The 23,196-nt window shown below is 32.6% G+C and overlaps 1 protein-coding gene across 2 annotated transcripts; it reads right to left on the reverse strand.

The window, feature by feature from the left end:
* Positions 1-2,746: 2,746 nt before the first annotated feature.
* On the reverse strand, positions 2,747-5,827 carry LOC107887114 (uncharacterized). Of its 2 annotated transcripts, XM_041103881.1 has the most exons (6): positions 5,407-5,827; positions 4,915-5,088; positions 4,607-4,726; positions 4,088-4,276; positions 3,551-3,715; positions 2,747-3,404 (listed from the first exon to the last, which is right to left on the reverse strand). In XM_041103881.1, exons 1-6 carry the CDS (start codon positions 5,557-5,559, stop codon positions 2,970-2,972), a joined length of 1,236 nt encoding a protein of 411 aa, XP_040959815.1. In that variant the 5' UTR covers positions 5,560-5,827; the 3' UTR covers positions 2,747-2,969. The 2 variants fall into 2 exon arrangements, with proteins under 2 accessions (XP_040959815.1, XP_040959817.1); XM_041103883.1 differs by lacking the exon at positions 4,607-4,726 and having other exon boundaries at positions 5,407-5,825.
* Positions 5,828-23,196: the final 17,369 nt, after the last annotated feature.

Raw genomic sequence — 23,196 nt, forward strand, 5'->3', positions numbered from 1 at the left:
TCCACTACTTTTTTGGCATTGAGGTTACACGTACGTCTGCTGGTAGTCTTCATTTGTGTCAACGGAAATACATCCGTGATCTTCTTGAGCGTAGTGGCTTGGCGAACGCAAAGAATGTAAACACACCTATGGTTAGCTCGTCTGTTCTTTCTAAAGATGATGGTGATCGTTTGAGTGATCCCACCGAGTATAGAAGTCTAGCTGGAGCTTTACAATATATAGTTTTAACTCGCCCGGATATTGCTTATGCCGTGAATAGGGTTTGTCAGTTTATGCATTCTCCAACTTCTGAACATCTGGTCGCATTAAAGCGCATTTTGCGATACTTATGTGGTACAATTAGCTATGGGCTGGTTTTTCGACCCTTTGATCGGTTGTCTCTGGTGGGTTATGCTGATGCCAATTGGGGGCTTGATGTTGACGATCGTCGGTCCACAACTGGGTACTGTGTTTTTTATGGTCAAACTCCTGTCTCTTGGTCCTCCAAAAAGCAACAAGTCGTGTCTCGATCTACGACTAAGGCTGAATATCAGAGTCTGGCTGCTGCTGCTAGTGATGTTACTTGGTTGTTGTCGCTTCTGCATGAATTACATCTGTCTTCTATTGATGTTCCTGCTCTCTGGTGTGATAATTCTAGTGCCGTTGCTGTTGCTGCCAATCCTGTTCTTCATTCTAAATTCAAACATGTGGAGTTAGATCTATTTTTTGTTCGCGAGAAAGTAGCTGATGGCTTGCTTGTGGTTGGTGAGGTTCCGGCATGTGACCAGGTTGCTGATGTTCTCACCAAGCCACTCTCTGTTTCCTCGTTTGTTCGGTTTTGAAATTTTCTTCGGGTGTTTCTGGTAGAGAAGATGGGAGCATGTTAGAGAAACGATATATTAGTCAGTTAGGTTGTTAGTCCAGCTGTAATGCGGTTGGAGTTGTTAGCTTCAGTTATCTCACCTTTCACGTGTATATATTCTTGCTTGTATCAGCATAGAAAATAGATATCAATTTCAGATTAAAAGATTCATTTTCTGCTTTCATTCTCTTCATTGTCTATACTTTCTTTCTATTATTTTAGATCATCTATCACAAAGAAATGGGAGAAACCTCCTAAAGGATCTATTAAGATAAACTTTGATGTAACAGTCAATGGTAATAGAATGGGTTATGGTGTTGTCATTAGAGATGATGAAGGTTTTCTGTTGAGGGGTGGTGGAGGCTTCATTGACGGTAGAATTTCGGTGCAAGAGGCTGAATGTATAGCTTTGGAGAGAAGCATCAAGGTTGCGGGTCAACTTAACATTCATGGTGATGTGCTTTTTGAAACTGACAATGCTGGGCTGGTGAACAAAATGAATAAGTGTGATATGGACATAACCATTATTGGCGCTAGAATTAAGGCATGTAAAGATGCTTCCAACTTGTTTAAATCTGCCAATTTAGCTTCGTTAAAACGGTTATGTAATAACGTGGCTGACTTTATTTGTACAATATGTAGTGAGGCTAAAATGTGGTTTTTTTATATGGATTATCCTAAGGAAATCCATAATGTTGTAATTAACGATGTTACTTAATAAAATGTGTTGGCCTTTGTGGTCATTTTTTGTTCAAAAAAAAAAGAGAATATACACATTTATATTTTTATTTCGTAGTAATTATTAAAATAATTAATATATTATATAAAAAATAAAAAAATTCAAATCATAACTAAGTAATTGTACAATATTAAATAAAAATTATATTTGTACAATGTGTAAAAAATGGATTTATACTTTTTATTCTTTAATCTTAATTTTTAAATTTCTTCAAAATCAATATAAATAAAGTAATGATATTATCAATTTATTAAATAAAAATATTATTTTCATTTATAAAATAAATGTTTCATATATGATTGTGTTATAGTAACACCTCTTTTGTATATAGTATTTTTTGTGTTATTATTGTTTGATAATAAAATTAATATTAGTTTAAAAACATAATTTAAAATAATATGATATTGCTTATTTATTAAATTGAATAGTTTAAATTATAATAAAATTGAACTGAAGATGGATTATTTTAAAACTATCTTGAAAATTATAATGAAAGTTAAATTATAATAGAAAATTGAATACTATAAGTTTGAATAAAGATAAATAACTTTATAATTGATGTAAATATCTTAAATATTAAATTCTATAAAAATTATGTTGAGAATTGAGATTAGATTTTCTTTTTGGTGAAAAAACACAAGAAAATTATATTAGTCTAACATATTAGTGATTGAGATTAGATTTTAATTTAATTTATATATGTACACTAATAAATTTAATTATATTAATAAATTTAACGATTAGATTGTTAAAATATTAATTATATAAAAAATACAAAAGGATATAAAAATTACATTAATTTTATACCGATGTAAGTAGATACCCCTTTAATTTTCTACTTCAATATTGGACAGCTATAATTTCATCAAAATTCATAGATTTTCAATAAAAGTGACGGATTCAGTAGATGATAGAAGCCGTGGCCAGAGGAAATAGCTTTTAGACAGAGAGGACAAACGCTTCATCTTGGTTCCACACTGGTTTTGCTATAGGAAGTGAGCAATTTTTGTGAAAGGATGGAGAAAAAATGCAGGAAAAATTATTTAATGACATGGGCTATTTAAGTAGTCATTTTAAAGTGAATCTTTTATTTGGTTAGTATTCTTCTGTCATTCAATTTAGAAATGATGGGCCGTTAGCTAAGTAAGATACGTGGAACTACAACGTGCACACGAAAAACAAATTTAATTTTCTTATTTAATCAGGGACCAAAAGACGTTGAAGCACAATTACACACATTGGCTTGAAAAGAAAGAGTAAAGAAATAAAAAAATAAATACAGGGCCCTCCTTCCTACTGTACCCCTCAAGGATTAAAAACCCTTGATAAAAGTTCAAATCAAACCCATGTTACAAAAGTCAAATAAGAAATAAAATATAAAAGAAAAAACTAAATTTGGACAGAAGATAGTGGCGGCGTTGTTCTTGCATCCTGTGTTTCTCTTCCATGATGAGGAGGTAGGGAAGTGGGCGAGGTAGGTGCGGGTGAGTTGGAGTTGGAGGCATCATTTGCTTCCTGTTTCGGACTAGTGACATGTAAGATTTCCTCCTTTGTACTTGTACAAGGGAAAGAGGAAGGGCTGACCTCCACCACCTCTGAAGATGAGGGTGGGGATTCACAAAGCATTTTCGAATAGGGGAAGTTAATTGGATATCCAATCTCTGTAACTTCTTCAGCTCCCTCATCTAAGTACACTACATCCTGCATGCTCAGTTGGTGATACTCAACTATTTCCCTTAGAAACCTGTTCTCTCTTGCATATACTGAATTCTCGTGCGCCAAACGTGCCTTTTCTGCCAACAGACTCTCCAGTTGTACCCGAATCTGACATCACATTTTAAATTTCCATCATATATTCGTAACACTTTACCAATTAATTATTTATTGCTATTACTCGTCTGCATGCCTTCCTGCAGTAACTCAGCTCAACTACTGTATATACACACCAAAGAAAAGTTATATATATGTACCAAATCATCATCTGCAGGATTATCCCCTTTTTCTCGACACTCCCGAAGGATCTTATTCTCCTCCTCCAGTTGAGCACATCGTTCCTTTGCAAATGCCAAATCTGCTTTAACAGTTTTCAGCTCCCGAAGAAGCAGCTTTGCTTTAGCAGCTGTGGCCATTGCAACCTGTGAAACAAAGAAAAAGAGGCCAAATCATACATTTCAGTAGACAACTGACTGGACGGACATAAATATCTTAATTTCCTCAAAATCTACTTATCTTATATAATGCTACTTACAAACCGAACTATATCTTATGGAAAAAAAGATTAACCTAAAAGAAATTCGTTTATCATTTCTAAAATGCAACAGAAGTAAAAGTTTTAAGAATTCAGGACAAGAAAATTGTCAGATGGGTGAGTGGCAGGCAGACCAAAGGCCTCTCTAACTGGGAACCTGAAGTGGTTTCGAGGAATTCATAGCCTTGTTTTTACCCTCAAATTGAAAAAAAAAAATCAATGCATCACTATATGATTCAATGACACACTGCCACCTTACGTCGCGAGATGCCTTGAGCTGGGTTTCATGGTTGGTTTGATTCTGGAGTTGTGTTGGTTGCTGCAACGTGCTATTGAAACCAGCAACCTGATTTTCTGCCACGGGACTACTCCCTTTCCGCCTGATTTTAAGATTGCGCGTTTCTTGGATAATCTCTTGGGTTTTACCTTCCACAATTGTTCGACCTTCCTGCAAAGACGACTAATCATTCCTCCAAATTCTTATGTTTGGATCTTTAATTATAAAAAATAAAAAATAAAAAAAAACAAAAATAAAAAAACTTGCAGCTTATAAATAAATATAACATTAATTGAGCAAGTACAAATAGATACAGTGGAGCATCCAATTTGTTCACTAATCGAGAGTACGTGAAAACCAATACAAGAGCTACATGCAAAGTAAAAGGTATTGGTTAGAATGAACAATAAAAGTTTATAAATGAAAATGAAAGAATCTCATGTAATAAGAGAGAAGCATAATAAAATTGTAGCCCAAAAGAAGAGGATCACATGCTCTCACCTCAAAAGCCTTTTCAAATGTGTCACCAATCTGATTAAGGGAAGAGTTGAGCTTATCCAAGCCCCTTCGAATTCTAGGATTGTCGATTCTTCTAAAGACCTCACTTGGTTGTTGGTTCGGCTATTGAGAAGAAACTTAAGTGTAAATTTTGAACATATATACGGATAAATCCATAATTAAGAAAAAAAAGCCGAGCACTTAAAATGGCGTTTCATCAGCAGAAACATGATAGTAAAATTAACGTGTAAGATCCTTTTCCTCTCACCAAGATAGCAACCAAGAAAGAAAATGTAAAAAAGAGGAGTCACCTGGGAAGTTTTTGAGGCATCCGATATATGCCATGATCCCACTCCGGCAGGAGTTTCAATTTGCTGAGCCTGAGAGAAATCATCATCATCCTCGAGAATTGCTTTGGCTTTTCGAGCAAGAACACCCCAGAACCCTTTGGAATCATTTCTTGAATCTTCAAAGGTATTGAAGCCCTACAATTAGGCATCTCACTAAGGAATTAGACAATAGGGGTAAAAGAGTTCCATTATATATATATAGGCACATACAAATCGATTAAAAATGAGCATGCGGTGATGATTCTAATCAAGAAACCTAAAAAAATAAATGTTACTGTAATTTATATGCTACAAAATAGATCTTGTTTTGAAGCGTAATTTTTTCTCTAAAACGGTGCCTATGTCTGGTCTGGTAAAAAGAAATCAGACAAAAAAGAAAAAGGAATCATGAACATGGTATCCCATCTGATCTGATCTGATCAAAATGGTTTTGAGAAAAGAGAAAGAAAAAACCTTAGACGTTTTAGAGAAAGAATAGGAGGAAGTTAATGTTTTGGTTTTGAAGTCGTTGTCACCAGCTACAGCTGCTGCTGCAGGTGATGAGTGGTCAATCTCTTCCTTGAACGTCGCCGATCTGCTTATTCCATGCCTTCTCCTATATGCCATTTCAATTCTTCTTCGTCTTCTTCTCTTTCTTTCTTCGTTATTTTGGTGGTGCTAGCCAATTGAATTACCAAAAAGAAAAAAATGATTGTTTTTTTCTTTTTTGGAGATTGGCCTAACTAACTTCCCCTCCTTTTTTTAACAAGAAATAAAAATGAACCAAAAATAAGATTTTGGCTTTCGCTTTTGCTTTCTGTCAACCAATAAATTTAGTTGGATGCTAAGCTAAGTGAGCTGGCGTGTTGCTTGCGTTTTAAGCCACCCCCACCTCCTCGTTTTGGTTTACCTTTTATTTTCAAATAATATCTTTATAGTTGTAAAATCGGTCTCAAGCTTTTTCATTTTTCAGCCTTACATATTTTCGGATCCAGTGCTCTCAAGATAGACTCTAATTAGGATAATTCATCATATCTTGAATAATGTAGGGAACTGAATAATTGAGTAAAAAAATATAAAAGCTACTAGAATGACCAAAAAAGCTTTTAATAAGGAGCAAGGGTTGTATTTATTTACATACATTCCTTGTGATTTAGTTTGATTGATTGTAATTTCTTTCAAAAAAAATCATAAAATTTAAAATATATATATAGTTGTTATGCCACATGAGCTTAATCGTTTCATATGATCTTAAGGACAAAGGTGTTTATAACCTCCTCAATTCAGTCCAGACGTTATATTAAAAGATGAGTGCCACTTTAGCCACTGAAATGACCTAATAAAAACGTTCAAATTTAGTAAAAAAGGATTAGGTTGTAAAAATCATTGATTTTATTAGAAAAAACCATTACTTATTAAAAAGAATATCGATACTTACTAAAATATCGATATGATTTGGGTATTCTGTCAAATTTTGAAATTTATAGTATCAATACTTTTATAAGTATCAATACCAATTTGACATTCTAATTTTTTTTTGAAAATCGATTTATATGATAAAAATTTGATACTGATGCTAGGGTATCAATACTTTTCATTAAGGCTGAAAAAAATTACTTTCTAGAAAACAACTTTGTTTTAGTTTACAAATCGTGTATTAATTTAATCCGTTCTATGAAAACATTAGTTTATTTTAATCATCTCATTCATTTAATTTTAGTTACAAAGTTAATAGAAAACTCATATTTGTCCCATTTTTAAATAATTTAAAATAAAATCTTGAAAACCTTAACCGTATTCAAGTTTGTTGTCAAAAACATATAAAGCCAAATGCCAAAATTATCACCCATATGAAATAATAAATTTCATGCCATAGTCCGTTTGTAACAATGCAAAAACCAATAGAATTTGTAAAATAGAGTTTAAAATGCTTTTGTATAAATCCGATGGAAGTGCTCCAAGTGTCGAGTTTGAACCCTAACCTCATGACTTATCTGCAAATATGGGAAACTAAAGAGTAAGCTATAATGCTCAATGTGGTCTTAACACAATAATAGGTAAGTACTTTAGCAATAAATATAGCATACAAGTTGCAGTAAACAAAGCATAACAAATTATTAGTCTCATGGTAAGTTTTCAGTAAGTATAGAGTATGCATGAATAACAATACAGTTTCCTGTCCATCCATCCACTACACTTCACAGTAAGAGTTCTCAGAACTCATCCATCCCTATACACCGAAGTAATATTATACGGATGAAGCGCGAGTTTAATAGTTGATTCGATCGGTGAACTGATCCGACATTTAAAGCCTATACTCTCACCTTCAATTTCCCAATCTCAATGCAACAGTATGACATGCTATTATAAATCAGAAAACATATACGGTAGTAGTGTTATGATGCAATTATCATGTGAACAGTAATCGTTTGCTGTAACAGCCCGATTTTGGGCCTAGTCGGAATAGTAATTTTGGGACCACAAATCCGACGTAAGAAAATTTATTTTTATTATATTTTTATGGTCTAAAAATTCATGGGATGATTTCATGAAAATTTTGTTTGAAAATTTTGACGTTTGGGCACTCAATTTGGTCAAAAGGACTAAATTATAAAAAGTGCAAAAGTTGAGTTCTGTTGGAGGTGTCCAATTGTTATGAAATTTTAAATTGGATGTCCTTATATGGTAATTAGACCATTGGATAATTTTTTGGACAAAAATGGACATGAAATGGGTGAAATAGAATATTCTTAAGTTAGGGGCATTTTGGTAATCTAGTAATTAAAATGAATTAAAAACAAAATAAAAGCCAAAATTTCTTGTCCATCTTCGTCCTTGGCCGAATATTGCATGAAGAAACCATGGCTAGGGTTTTCCAAGCTTCCAAGCTCGATTATCAAGGAAAACGAGATTCAGACTTAAATCGGGAAGGTACGAGACTATGGACTAAAATGGAATAATTAGCCGTGCTCGGATTCGAGGTAAGTTCGTGTGATAATAATAATAATAATGCAATGTCATACTTGAATTGTAAATTTTATTATTGTCTCATAAATTGAATGAGTTGTCATACGGATGCATACGACGAGAATTTGACAAGTAAGTACCAACGATAATGTTATCATTGATTGTGACTGAATCTAAATTGGTAAGTTGATTTGAACTTGTTGAGTTAAAGGTTATTGTATGCTATGCATAAGAAGTGATCTACAATATGTCTATGATGTGTGATGACAATGTGATGAATTGTGATTTGTGTTAAAAAGTGATTATCATGATTATTAACATTATGTGAAATCATGAGCTTAATTACCATCATGAGATATATGATTCAGTCCTAGGGATAAGTTTCGATGAGATGTGTATTCGAAGAAGCCCCGAGTGACCCTGAGGAATGCTTAGGATTCAGATATCATGACACCATGGTTAATGAGATCCCATGTAAGACCATGAGTGGGACATGGCATCGGCGTTGATATGTGTACCAGTGTAAGACCATGTTTGGGACATGGCATCGGCGATGATATGTGTGCTAGCGTAAGACCATGTCTGGGACATGGCATCAGCACCGATATGAGACTTCGTATAAGACCATATCTGGGATATGGTGTTGACATGTGAATCCATGTAAGACCATGTCTAGGACATGGCTTTGGTACTTTATTTGGTGTATGATGATTTCGAACGTCCTTCAGTATTCCGGGTGGTTCAACGGGCCATTCAAGATTATGGTTAAGAAGTGGAGTAATATGTGAAAAGTGTTGAAAGGGTATAGGTATGAAAACTAAGCTTATGGTTATTGAGACTATGAAATGTCGAGACCTCGGTGAGCTAAGATGTATGAATTATGATTATGAATTTTGTTGCAATATCGTGCTAACTTACATTGTGTAATTGAACATGGAATCCATGAAATGGTGAGTTCATGATTAGTTGAAAATGAACTTATGATAGTTATCATCATATTGCACTAAAACAGTTTTGGACAATAGTAGTAGTCCGAATTTGAAAATCCACAAAAACTTATGGAAATCGAATTAGAGACTGAATAAAATATGAAATTAAATCTTATTGAGTTTAGTTTCACATAGAGGAAATGGTGTAAGCAAAAGAATTTCATATTATGAGATATTTGAATTTTTGTTAGACAGGATTAAAGTGATTTCGTGCTCCCCTGTCTTAACTTTGGAAAATCACTAAAAATTGTACAAGAATAATTATGGGTTAGAACTGATATGAATAAGTTATTAAAGAATCTATTTTCAAGAAAAACAAACGAGAACATCATCTGCATCCCATACGATGAGATAATTATTTTTTAGTGAAGAAGGGTTGAAACTATTAAACAGCAGTATATAGGGAGAATTTAAAGAATAAACTGTACTTATTTGCTTGACAAAATATTATGAAAATTTTATGGTAAGAAGATATGTGAGTCTAGTCTTAGGAAAAATTAGCAGATCTTAATTTGGAGGTTTATAGCTCAAGATATTAATAATTTAGTGACTATGACTCGAGTAGACAGCTTGACTGAAATATGAGCAAATAGTGGAATTATGTGCAACCTCAATTGTGTTACCATGAGAATATGTTGTAGGAATTTGGCAAAAGCACGTTAATAAATTGCTTATTATTATTTTCGTACGGACTTACAAAGCTATAAAGCTTACCCCCTCTTTTCTATTTCTTTAGTTTTGTCAAGTTAGCTCGGGGTTGAAGATCGTTGGAGGCAGCATCACACTATCAAATTATCAAGTTGGGGTATTAATAAACCTTAAGTTTTGAAGTGAGTGGCATGTATAGAGACTTAGTACTTTATGATATGTGTTACATGATTAGGCCAATTGAGTTGGCTTATAATGATTCATTTGTATAGAGCCATGAGATATGACTCATATTTGATCATTGGGTTGTAAATCTAACTGATTTTGCATGACTAATCTAGTGTCTTGATGATGAGCATGTTGTGATGGCTTGGTATCGATGAATGTATGATATGGTATGCATATTTGATTGATGAACTTTGATCAATAGATGTGACCATATGCTTAGTGTAAAAGTGTAAATTTAGAGTAAGTTAATGATGTTAATGAAGAATTGAATTAGTGTGAAATGCCTTATGGAAACATGTTAATGTGAGTGTGTGATATGTGACATTAAGGATATGAATTAGACACGACTATGAATGCTAGATGACTAAGTTGAGAATATCAGCATGAAGGCAACCATGGTATAAGGGTATAAGTGGTAGTAAAGATGACAAGGCCAAATGAATATGATTTGGTATGTCTAGACTTGATATAAAATGAGTATGAGAATGTAACACTCCTTACCCGTGTCCTACGTCGGGACAGGGCACGAGGCATTATCGGACTTAAACACAAACAATCATGCAAACTTGGCCATAAATTTCATTCATATTTTAAAACATTCAATCACATGCACATAGTCCTTTATTTGGATTTACGAAGCCCAAAACATACTTTTGAAAGGGTTTAGGACTAAACCGAGAACTTTGGAAAGCTCTAGGAAAAACTTAGAAACTTTTCCCATGAAACAGGGTCACACGCCCGTGTGGACACATGGGGACGCCCGTGTGCCATCAACATGCCCGTGTCCTCAGGTCGTGTAACTCTCTGTTTATGATGTTAGCAGATAAATTGAACCACACGGCCAGGCCACACGCCCGTGTCACCAGGATGTGTCCCTCACACAATTGAGACATACGGCCGTGTCTCATCCCATGTAGTTAACTTTTAGGCTATTTTCCAAGCCTTTTTGTCACCCTTACATGCACACACATATACATGGATCTAATGGCATTCAACATCCTCAATTATGATACAAACATATCATTTACCTATCAACATGCATGTGTTAAACATTTCTTGTAACACCCCTATCCCGTAACCGTCGCCGGAATAGGATGAGGCGTTACCAGAAATTAGGAATCAGATCAGAAGAATAAAATTTTAAACCTTTTTTTTCTTTTTTTTTTGAATAAAATCTAAACTTCTATAAGTAAACATTCAAAAGATGCCATTTTCATATAGCTTATATACAATAGTCAAAATATCATTCTACTATATTGTCTATCCTATACATGCCATAAGCTAAGTCTAATTACATAGTTGCCGTAATGGTAGATAGTGTGACGAAGTGCTGATGATCCCCGAACTGGTAGTCAGAATCCACAACCTATAAACCAAAACATGATCGAACAGAGTAAGCTTTTGTAAGCTTAGTAAGTTTTAAGCAAAACAAAGTGTTCTCATTCACTATCATTGGTCATTCATTTCAACTGTTCGATGAAGTTAATCTAGAGCTTCATCTCGAACTATAATATCAATAAACGCATCACTTGGCTGTCACATATATACTTTCGAATAATAATGACCTAGATGGTCAAATATTTCCAAAGCACATTCTTCATCAATTTTCAACTTTCAATAATCCTTTCCGCTTGTTCATAATCACATCCATATTTTTAAGTATTTCAACATGACAAGTACTAAATTACCGTAGGCACATAAAGAACCAAACATATTCCTTATCACACATATACGTAAGCTTACAAAACATAATCCTTACCTTGTACTGGCACATCTAGCTGAACCCAACCCATACTCAAATGATAAGGCTTTTGGGCAGAATATGCACTAATACATAAGAATATTTCATCACGTACTTCATTAACAAGCATACCATTACCAATTAGATCATTCTCATATTTGGAGTTATAATATCAATCACATTTACCTACCTCTTTGATACTAATAATTCACCTCGAAATCACTCCACCGATGAGTAAGTAATACGTACCTGAACATCTTAAATACACAATACTTATTTGATGGTAACTTATTGCAGATACTCAATATCAAAGTCTTACTTGAATCCTAGCATTTAGCCGTCGGGTCTTTAAAGCTCGGATATAGTACAAGCACGAAGCCTACGGACATTAATCAGGATAATATTCTCGCATAAAGCCTGCGGGGTTTTAACCCGGATATAGTACTGACACAAATGTCCTTCGGGACTTATCACAGTTATACACTTCCACTTCCATCCCATTGACCATTCGGCCTTATCATATATATACTTTCACATTCATCACATTGGCCATTCGGCCTTATCACATACATACACTTTCACATTCATCACATTGGCCATTCGGCCTTATCACATACATACACTTTCACATTCATCACATTGGCCATTCGGCCTTATCACATATACATACACTTTCACATTCATCACATTGGCCATTCGGCCTTATCACATACGTACACTTTCACATTCATCACATTGGCCATTCGGCCTTATCACATATACATACACTTTCACATTCATCGTAACAAAATTGACTAGGTATACTAGTCATTTACGGCTCATAGCTTCACTTTAGTACAGATTTGGTACTTGATTACCAATATTTAATCGATAGCTTATAAGCAACTCAAATAGTTTTATCAAGGTTTACAACATAATCGTAAATTCAGCACAAGCTGTTTTTTTTTCTGAGCAACAGTCATTAAATTATTCATAAATGGAGCTACGAAACTCCAAATGAAGTGCCGTAAATTTTCCCTAAAAATAGACTCATATATCTTTTATCCATAAAATTTTCATAATTTTTGGTTTGGCCAATCAATACCAGATTTTTCTTAAAGTTTCCCTTGTTTCACTGTTTGACTATACTGACCACTCTTCACTACGAAGCAAATTTCTCATTATACAGAACTCAAAATATGTTCTTGTTTATTTCATTTGAAACTAGACTCATTAGGGAGTCTAAGCATATAAATTTTATCTTATAAGAATTTTTTACAATTTATAATGATTTTCTAAAATCACGTTACTGCTGCTGTCCTAAGCAGATAATTACAATTTTGTTCTTAAATTTCCAAGTTCAAACACTTAAGAACTTACCATTTGTTTTTAGAACATATCATGGCCATATCATATCTTATTAAATCAACTCATCATGTCCTATTATGATTGAATTTACTCAACGTTTAATCACTTAAAACTTACCTCGGAAGTGGTCGACGACTAGATATCCACGGCTATTCGTTTACTTTCTCTTTATCCAAAATTGCCCCTCTATGCTCTTGAGCTTAATTAACAAAATTTAAACTATTTTAATCACCTTGTTATATCATTAAAAACAACGAGGTAAATCTTCTCAATGAAACTCATACATAAGGCAACACCTCGATACATCTGCACACATTCGGTATTTCATTAAAACCATCCCAAATACATTTACCTAGGTATCACCATGTCGCCTTATATACATATACTAGTTATGTGGTCAATTTTACCGATGACCTATGCATATAACTAACTACACCTTTAATAATATTCACAAAGCCGATTATCCACATGACTACCTTAGCATATTATTAGTTAGCTTCTTATCCAAATTTGCCATAAACAAAATTAACTCATATAGCCTCAAGTGCATAAGCAATTGCATCCAAAGGACACTTTAAATGCATGTTATGAAAGTAGCCGAATGCACATATATTTATACCAAGACATCATATACTTCAAAACCAACTATCAAGGCATAAAGCCGAACCTTCAAAATCAATTATCAATACACGTTCAAACATGCCTTCCTACAAATATACAAGTTCTCCAACTAAGTTTTATCCTTGTATACGAACATTATTCATATGGCCGAATACACAAGGTTACAAATATACATAATTCACATTCGGAATTACCATTTAATTTAACGAGTTCTTGCATAAAAATTTCAAGCTCATATGAAACAAAATAACACGATCCTGTTCTCCCTTGGTTAAACTAAATCATGCTTTAAGGTTTAACACATTTGACCATTAGAGAGTTAATCAAATTAGCATTCAATTATTCTATACACCCACCATTAACCGAATCTCATTTAATCAAATTTATTTCTTGACAATTTCATCACATTCGGTCATAGGTAATTTAATCCTATAAAGAGTCAAATTTTACTTCAATTCACTAAGGTGAGGTTATTATAATTTAACCTCTATTTCCGAATGCCCCCTTCTCCATAAAACCATCAAATTTTCAAATTATAATAGGTTCATAACTCATTTAACCACTAATTCCATGCCAAGCATAAAAAGGCCATTGGTTTTACACCTAACTTACAAGACCATAAAACATAAAGGTTTAATGTTCATCTTTAACACAATTACCACACTTCAAACTAAATTTTCAGCTTCATATATCCCATACCAGATTTTTCCATGCTCAATTTCCATGGCCGAATGATATCCTCAGCAATTAAGTCATATTAAACATAAATTTTTCCCTAATTAAGATTATAAGCTCATAATCACTTACAATTTCATCTTCTAAGTCTATCAAACACTCCTTATTCCAATTCCATTTTCAGGTATCAAAATTGACATTTCCTATCCAATACCGAACATGCCACATAACCAATTCAAGAGAATAAATCCATGGGTTTAAGGTAGCATCAAGCTAGGAACTCAAAACATCAAATTTAATATCAATTTAACAAGTATTCACCTTGAATTTTAGCCCTTCTGTAGACCGAATATCCAAAGCTTCTTCTCCTATTTGTTTTCTTTAGTTCCGGCTCAAATGAAGGCTATGAAGCTCACCTTGTTTTTATCACCATATTCACTTTTATTTTATCAAATTTTAATTATAACATATTATAAATATATAATTTATTAATTTAAAACACATAATGCATCATAACAACCCCCACTACCGTGAACATGGATAGAAAATGGTCAAATAAGCATGCAAATCCTCCACAATAATAAACCTTAAGGTTTGGTCACTTTAAAATCTATCTACCACCCTTTTAAAAATTTACAACTAAGTCCTCTTTAATAAAATTTATGTATTTTATAATATAAACTATTAAATATTACTTACTAAATATAATATACACATAATGCCAAAATCATAACATCATTACCGTCCACTAATATTAAAAGTGGGCCATTTGACATGCAAGTCCACAACTTTAGTAGTTTAACATTTTAATCACTTGGACATTTGCCTATCATATTTTTAAAGTTTCTCAAATATGTCCTTTTTAGCTAATTTCACATCCAAATGACAAAATTAAAGCATGAAATTTTCACACATACTTATTCACAAATAATAAGCATAGAATATAACAATTAATTATTTTTTGTAACTCGATTTTGTGGTCCCGAAACCACTTTCCGACTAGGGTCAAGTTAGGGGTGTCACATTTCTCACATTAAACCAAGACTAGTCATACCATAGTTATCTTTGTGCCAATTTATTTCAACTTATTATCAAACTTCCATGTTCAAAGCATTATTAGTTTATCTCCATATTACACATTTAATTCATGGTCATAAAACACACATTCAACACACAAGACATATTGCCAACCATGCATGACAAACAAACATAATCATATCTTCTCATCATAAACAATAAATCATAACTTGACTAGCTATACTTATAAGCCATAATCAATATGAGTCACATCTCATTTCCATATACAATAGCTCAAAATAGGCCAATACTTTGGCCAAATCATAATAACACATGTCATAAAACTAGGTCCCTATATATGCCATTCACTTTATATTTCTAACATATGTATCAATACTCTAAAGGTATTGGCTTGATAGTATGATGCTGCCTCCGACGAGCTCCCACCCCTAGTTGACTTGACAACACTAAAAGAAATGGAAAGGAGGGAGTAAGCTTTAAGCTTAGTAAGCTCGTATGAAAAATAATAAGCAATGCATTAACATGCTATTTTTCAATTCCTCTCTATTTATTCAAAGTTTGGTTAAGTTATTTTCTAGAGTCACAGTCACTAAATTATTTATATCTGGAGCTACGAGACTCCAAATTCAGAACCGTTAATTTTTCAAAAAACTAGACTTACATATATTCTTACCATAAAATTTTCAAAATTTTTTCTCTAGCCAATAAGTACATTTTATTATTAAAATTCTCCCCTGTTTTGCTATTTGACAGCTTCGACCTTTGTTCACTAAAACTTATTTATCTCATAGTTTGGGACTCTGATGATGCTCCCATCTATTTCCCTTGAAAGTATACTCATTAAGGATTTTAAGCATGTAATTTATAACCCATGATTATTTTCATGCAATTTTTAATGATTTTCCAAAGTTAAGATAGGGGAGTCCAAGATCACTCTGACCCTATTTCATAAACATTCAAATATCTCATAATAGGAGATTCCTTTACTTACACCATTTCCTTTATAAGAAACTACACTTGATAATAATTCCATATTTTATTCAGCCTTTAATTCGACTTCCACAATTTTTGGTGGATTTTCAAAGCAAGACTACTGCTGTTATCCAAACTATTTTAGTACAATAAAATGATACCATTACAAGATTTTCATGAAATTACTCTCATAAGTATCACTCATTCATTTTCATTCTTATCACAAGTCCATGGGTTTCGAGTATTTACCTGTGCTATCATTTAGCACAACATTCATCCAAACATGATAATTCATATGTATCATAACAGTATCATATAACATAAATGAGTTTATCATGGCAAGAACCTTTTTATTTCATTTCTCATATTAATCTCGTTGAATTTCTTGGAATCTCGATGGATATCCCATTCACCGTCAATTCATACAAGTGATCATTTCAAGTACGCACTCCCGCGAACCTTGCTCTTACGGGGGGATTACCAATCCAGTCTAAATCCCTCATAGTATAAATTCATATGGTAATGTCGGGATTACTAGTCCAGGCTAAATCCCCTGCAGCGACAATTACCCTTATGAGTTCGAATCTGAATTACCAGTCCAGGCTAAATTTAGATCCTAATCGGATTACCTATCTAGGCTAAATCCATTTCAACACACATATTCTTCGGGAGGCTAGATCACTTTACAAGTTCATGTCCGTCAATTCGTATTTTCCCTTTCTAAAAAGCACACTGCCGCAAACCTCCTTCCTTACAGCAGGATTACCAGTCCAGGCTAAATCCCCTGTAATATAAACTTATAGAGTATCGTCGAGATTACCAGTCCAGGCTAAATCCCCTGTAACGACATATACTCTAATGAGCTCCGATCTGAATTACCAGTCTAGGCTAAATTCAGAACCTAATTTGGATTACTCGTCTAGGCTAAATCCGTTTACACATATTCTTCGGGAGGGCTATATAGGAATTGGATCACCTATCCGGGCTAGGTCCTTTTTACTATCAATTCCCTTTCAACAATCCATCGAATATCCTATTTCATTTGTAACAGCCAAATTTTTCAGTGGTGTCGAAAACAGTGATTCGAGATCACTAAATCCGACGAGTAAGTTTAGAAATTTTAACAAATAATAATTGTAGGCCAAGCGTGAACTTTTGAATTTTGCGATTTTAAAAGAATTAATCAGGTAAATTTGGTTAAAAACAAGGTATCGAGACCTCGAATTTATAAACCGAGCCATAAATATTTTTATAAATATTTATGGAGTGTTATTAAGTTAGTATTAAAGTTTCGTTAGAAAATTTTAACCTTTGGTTAGTCAATTAATTAAAAAAAGGCTAAATTGAAAATAGTGCGAAATTTATTAAATTGTGATTAAATAGTTTAAGTGATTAAAAAGGAGGGATTTAAAAGGCAATTGGACCCAAATTGTATGGGTTGGACGGTTGGGCAAGAAAATCAGCAAAAAAGACAAGGAGAAACAAGGACAAAATGGGAAATTTTGCAAATTAAACATATAAAACAAGACAAATTTGAAAAATCTAGAGATATCATCATTTTCTTCATCAAAAACGCCATGGGAGGTCTGAAAGCTGCTGGTTTTTCATACTTTGACATATGTGAGTTCAATTCTTACCCTTTTCTTTGAGATTTTTATGTTTTTGTGACTTTTACAATTAGGTCCAAGTGTTTAATTCATTAGTTTTTGATTTTATGAACAAAATTAAAAGATATTATTGATAAGTGTTAGCTTTTATGATGAAATAAAATGAATTTGAAGCTTTGATTTTGTTGTTTGATGATTTTATCAAGTAATTTCAATAGAAATTGATTTTAGGACCTAATTGTGAAAAAGTTGTGAATTAAGGTTTAGTGTTAAAATTCTGATTTTCAAAGATTGTGTAATAGTTTAGAATGATGGAATAAAATGTTAATTGAGAAAAATTAGCTTAATAGATGGGCTAATTGAGCAAGGACTGAATTGTATGACCTTTGAAATTTAGAGGAAAAATGGTAATAAACATCTTGAACTAAAACAATATTGGACAGCAGAAGTAGACTAAATTTGAAAAATCACCATAAATTTTAGGAATCTAATTAGAAGATGAATAAAATATGAAATTAAAGCTTATTGAGTCTAGTTTTTCATAGAAGAAACGGTGTAAGCAATGGATTTGTAAATTATAAGATATAATGAATTTTGTGAGACAAGGTTAGAACGAATTTGGGTTCCCCTGTTTTGACTTTGGAAAATCACCAAAAATTGGATAAAATTAATTAGAGTCTCAAATTTATATGCTTAGAATCCTTAATGAGTGTGTTTTCAATAGAAATCAATGGTAACATTATCCGAGTTTTTTACTGTGATATAATTAATTTTTAGTGAAGAGAGGTCAGAACTGTTGGATGGTGAAACAAGGGAAACTTAAATGAATAAAATGTACTAATTGGCTGAACCAAAAATACTTAAAATTTTATGGTGGAATGATATGTGAGTCTAGTTTTAGGGAAAATTTACGGATCTTAATTTTGAGCTCTGTAGCTCGAATTATAAATAATTGAGTGAGTATGACTCGTGTGAACAGATTGATGTGAGCATTAATAAGTAAATTGTGAAATCGTACTTACAAGAATGTTATATACATTAAGGATGTGGAATGGAGAGGAGGAGGAGGAAAAATATATATGAATATTCAGTTAGCATGGCTAATTTGCATGTTTTAAGCTCATGGACTAAATTGAATAAAAGTAAAACTTTAGGGAGCAATTTTGTAAAAATGTCAAAAATGACTAAATTGAAGGGAATAAATTGTTTTATTATCTAAATTAATAAATTGAATGAAATTATCAATTTAATATTGGGTGAAATTTGGGAAAATGGTAAATTACCAATATGCCCCTAAATCTTGGTATTTCTGCAATTTAGTCAGGTAGGTTCGGATACCCTGAATAAGCATGTAAATATGAAAATTTAAGTATTTTATCATATTTTATATGATATTTTGAATTGAATATATGAAAAGGATGTTACATGAAACATGAAAATGAATACTAAATAATATAAATTAATTGAAATTATTCTGAAAATTTCGGTAATGCCGCGTATCCTATTCCGGCCTCAGGTACGGGTATGGGGTATTACATTTAATGGTATCAGAGCTAAGGTTTAGCCGATTCTCGGACCGAACGTAGCATATGTGAAGTCTAGAAATACATGCCATTATATAACTTGTGATAAGATAATGTAATATCTTCCAACTCTGATGAGATTTATTTTACTTAAAGATAGAGATACTTTCCCAACCGAGCTAATTACTATAATGATAAAAGCGATACTCAAATATATGAGCAAAAGTAGATTATGATGAGTCGGAACTCATAAAGGTATGAATAAATGTTATATTTAAATTTATGTGTATAGTAAGTAAAATTTTAAGGTAAGTATTAATATTGAATTGAATTTGTATGGATATATGTGATTGATGTGGAAATAGAATTTTGGATATATGTTATATTTGAAAATTTTATTGATTGGGAATGTGATGAAATTGATATGAATATGTGATTAATTGAAATGTGTATTGATTGGAAACTGGAAAGTGAGTTGAATACCCTATTAACTATACCGGACTGAGTCGGATATAGTTGGCATGCCATAGGATTTTGAGAAGGGATTTGGAGATGAGATTTGGATATGCTGATGTTTATATCCTTCGGATTTATCCGAAGAGGCATTTTGTGCTATTCTGGTGTGTTTTGGATGGATTATATTATTCTAGTGTGTTTGGGAGGATTATATGATACTTGTGTGTTTTGGAGGATTATACTGGTGTGTTTTGGTTGGACATTTTGGTGTGTTTGGATGGAATCCGTGTATCCGCCAAAGTCCGAGTCTTGTTAATAAGGGTAAATATGAATATTAAGTGAAATTGAAATGAGAATTGAATTCCCTATTAACTTGTCGGACTAGTCGGATATAATTGGCATGCCATAGGAACTGGAAGTGTACGGGATTTGTCGGCTATACTGATCAGGCACTTTATGTGTCGTATTTTAGGCACCTTGTGTGTCGTATCAGGCACCTCGTGTGTAATTTCAGGCACTTATGTGTCGTATATTGATCAGGTACTACGTACCGTTTTAGGCACAATGTGCCGATTGGTGTGTTTGGTTGGATCCGTGTATCCGTCTGAGTCCGAGTTATGTTAATAGGGTTGAGTAAATGAAATGAGAAAATCGAATGAATTTGATCGAATAAACTATTGAAAGTGTGAAAAAGTGGAATTATGAAAAGAAATGTGAATTGTGAATTGAAATAGAGATATGAGATTGAAAGCTTGAACCAAAGGTTCATGAATTGATTAAAGATAATATAGATGATATATGATGCTATTTGATGAAAGACTATTGCTGAGATATGAAATTAAAGCATAATTAACACATATGACTTATATTATTACATGTTTGATGTCTATTATTTATTATAGTATTTTTAATTTGAATTATGGTAATACCACTGAGTACAAACATGCTCAACATACGATTATATTATTATAATTCAAATTATTTATTATTATTAAGTGTTAAATCCCTATCACTCCATATGGGATTCAATTCTATTATATTTGGAAAAAGAAGTCAATGGTGAAACTTACATGAGACTATTCTTCTGTCTCTTCTGGTTTTCTCTGAGAAATCATTTGGATATTTGTTATTATTTTCGTATGAGTTATGTTCTCAGATTTCTGGTATGGTATCGTATTTTGGAGTTCTTTATCTCGGTTTTCCTATCACTCTTATTTCGTAAATTATCGATCATGATTTATCTTTAAAGTATGTTCTTTGGTTTATGATGACTATGTCTATTATGATAAGACTATCCGTGTCTGTTTGGCATGTCTACGATGTTATGTGCCCAACATGTTTGATTAAGTAAATTTTATTCAAAACTGAATAAGTGTGTGTTTATGTACACTTGGTTGAATAAGTATGATTAGTAACTTCATATGGCTAAATTTAATGTTGTGATATGAAAATTTCATGAATGATATAGTATATTATTGCATATGAATGTCATTAAACTGTGATAGTTGTAAAATGATATTTGAATAAAAGTAAAAATTAAGTGGAACAACGGATTTGAGTACTTTCGTTCAGTGGCTAAGACGAATTGACGGAAAAGACCATGGTTGGACCATGGCATCAATGTGATATGTGATCTGTGTAAGACCATAGCTGGGCTATGGCATCAGAGATATGTGATTACGTGCTTCCGTATAAGACCATATCTGGGATATGGCATCAGTGTGATATGTGATTCGTGTAAGACCATGGCTGGGCTATGGCTACGGTGTGTGATATGTGACTATGTGCAAGACCATAGTTTTACTATGGCATGATGAAAACGAAGTACTCAATTCCGAAATGGTTCCCTAAATTGATTAAGAAAGGTAAGTGATAAATGGACTTAAAAGATTGAAATTGATTAATTGTTGATATTGAGCTAAACTAAGTGAATTCATTGTTTGAAATTGTAGATAGCAGAAAATATTGATAGACTATATAAGTGTATAAATTTTCTTAAAGTGAATTATGTGAAAACGATGATGTTATGTATGAATGTCAAGTCATATGTGTGTAGTTATGAGAGTTAAGTTAGAGGCTTTACGACCTCACCCCCTTACTAGAGTTGTAATTATGAAGGAATAAGTGAGATTTTGATGATATGCTCCGACATTGTATGCTACAGTCTAAAGGTTATTGGGAAGAGATGTTTGAGATTAATTCGGTTGTGATTCTGAGAAATTTTGTGGAAGTTTTTCATTAGAGTTGAAAGCAACCTTTTCTGGTAAGATTTTCGGGGACGAAAATCCCTAAAGGGGGGAGAGTTGTAACAGCCAAATTTTTCAGTAGTGTCGGAAACAGTGATTCGAGATCACTAAATCTGACGAGTAAGTTTAGAAATTTTAACAAATAATAATTATAGGCCAAACGCGAACTTAAAAGAATTATTTTTAATTAGTGAATTTTGCAATTTTAAAAGAATTAATCAGGTAAATTTGGTTGAAAACGAGGTATCGAGACCTCGGATTTATAAACCGAGCCATAAATATTTTTATAAATATTTATGGAGTGTTATTAAGTTAGTATTAAAGTTTCGTTAGAAAATTTTAACCTTTGGTTAGTCAATTAATTAAAAAAGACTAAATTGAAAATAGTGCGAAATTTATTAAATTGTGATTAAATAGTTTAAGTGATTAAAAAGGAGGGATTTAAAAGGCAATTGGACCCAAATTGTATGGGCTGGACGGTTGGGCAAGAAAATCAGCAAAAAGGACAAGGAGAAACAAGGGCAAAATGGGAAATTTTGCAAATTAAACATATAAAACAAGACAAATTTGAAAAATCTAGAGATATCATCATTTTTCTTCAGCAAAAACGCCATGGGAGGTCTGAAAGCTGCTGGTTTTTCATACTTTGACATATGTGAGTTCAATTCTTACCCTTTTCTTTGAGATTTTTATGTTTTTTGTGACTTTTACAATTAGGTCCAAGTGTTTAATTCATTAGTTTTTGATTTTATGAACAAAATTAAAAGTTATCATTGATAAGTGTTAGCTGTTTATGATGAAATAAAATGAATTTGAAGCTTTGATTTTGTTGTTTGATGATTTTATCAAGTAATTTCAATAGAAATTGATTTTAGGACCTAATTGTGAAAAAGTTGTGAATTAAGGTTTAGTGTTAAAATTCTGATTTTCAAAGATTGTGTAATAGTTTAGAATGATGGAATAAAATGTTAATTGAGAAAAATTAGCTTAATAGATGGGCTAATTGAGCAAGGACTGAATTGTATGACCTTTGAAATTTAGAGGAAAAATGGTAATAAACATCTTGAACTAAAACAATATTGGACAGCAGAAGTAGACTAAATTTGAAAAATAACCATAAATTGTAGAAATTGAATTAGAAGATGAATAAAATATTAAATTAAATCTTATTGAGTCTAGTTTTTCATAGAAGAAACGGTGTAAGCA

Source organism: Gossypium hirsutum, chromosome A03 (assembly GCF_007990345.1).
Source record: "Gossypium hirsutum isolate 1008001.06 chromosome A03, Gossypium_hirsutum_v2.1, whole genome shotgun sequence".
Lineage (NCBI taxonomy): Eukaryota > Viridiplantae > Streptophyta > Magnoliopsida > Malvales > Malvaceae > Gossypium > Gossypium hirsutum.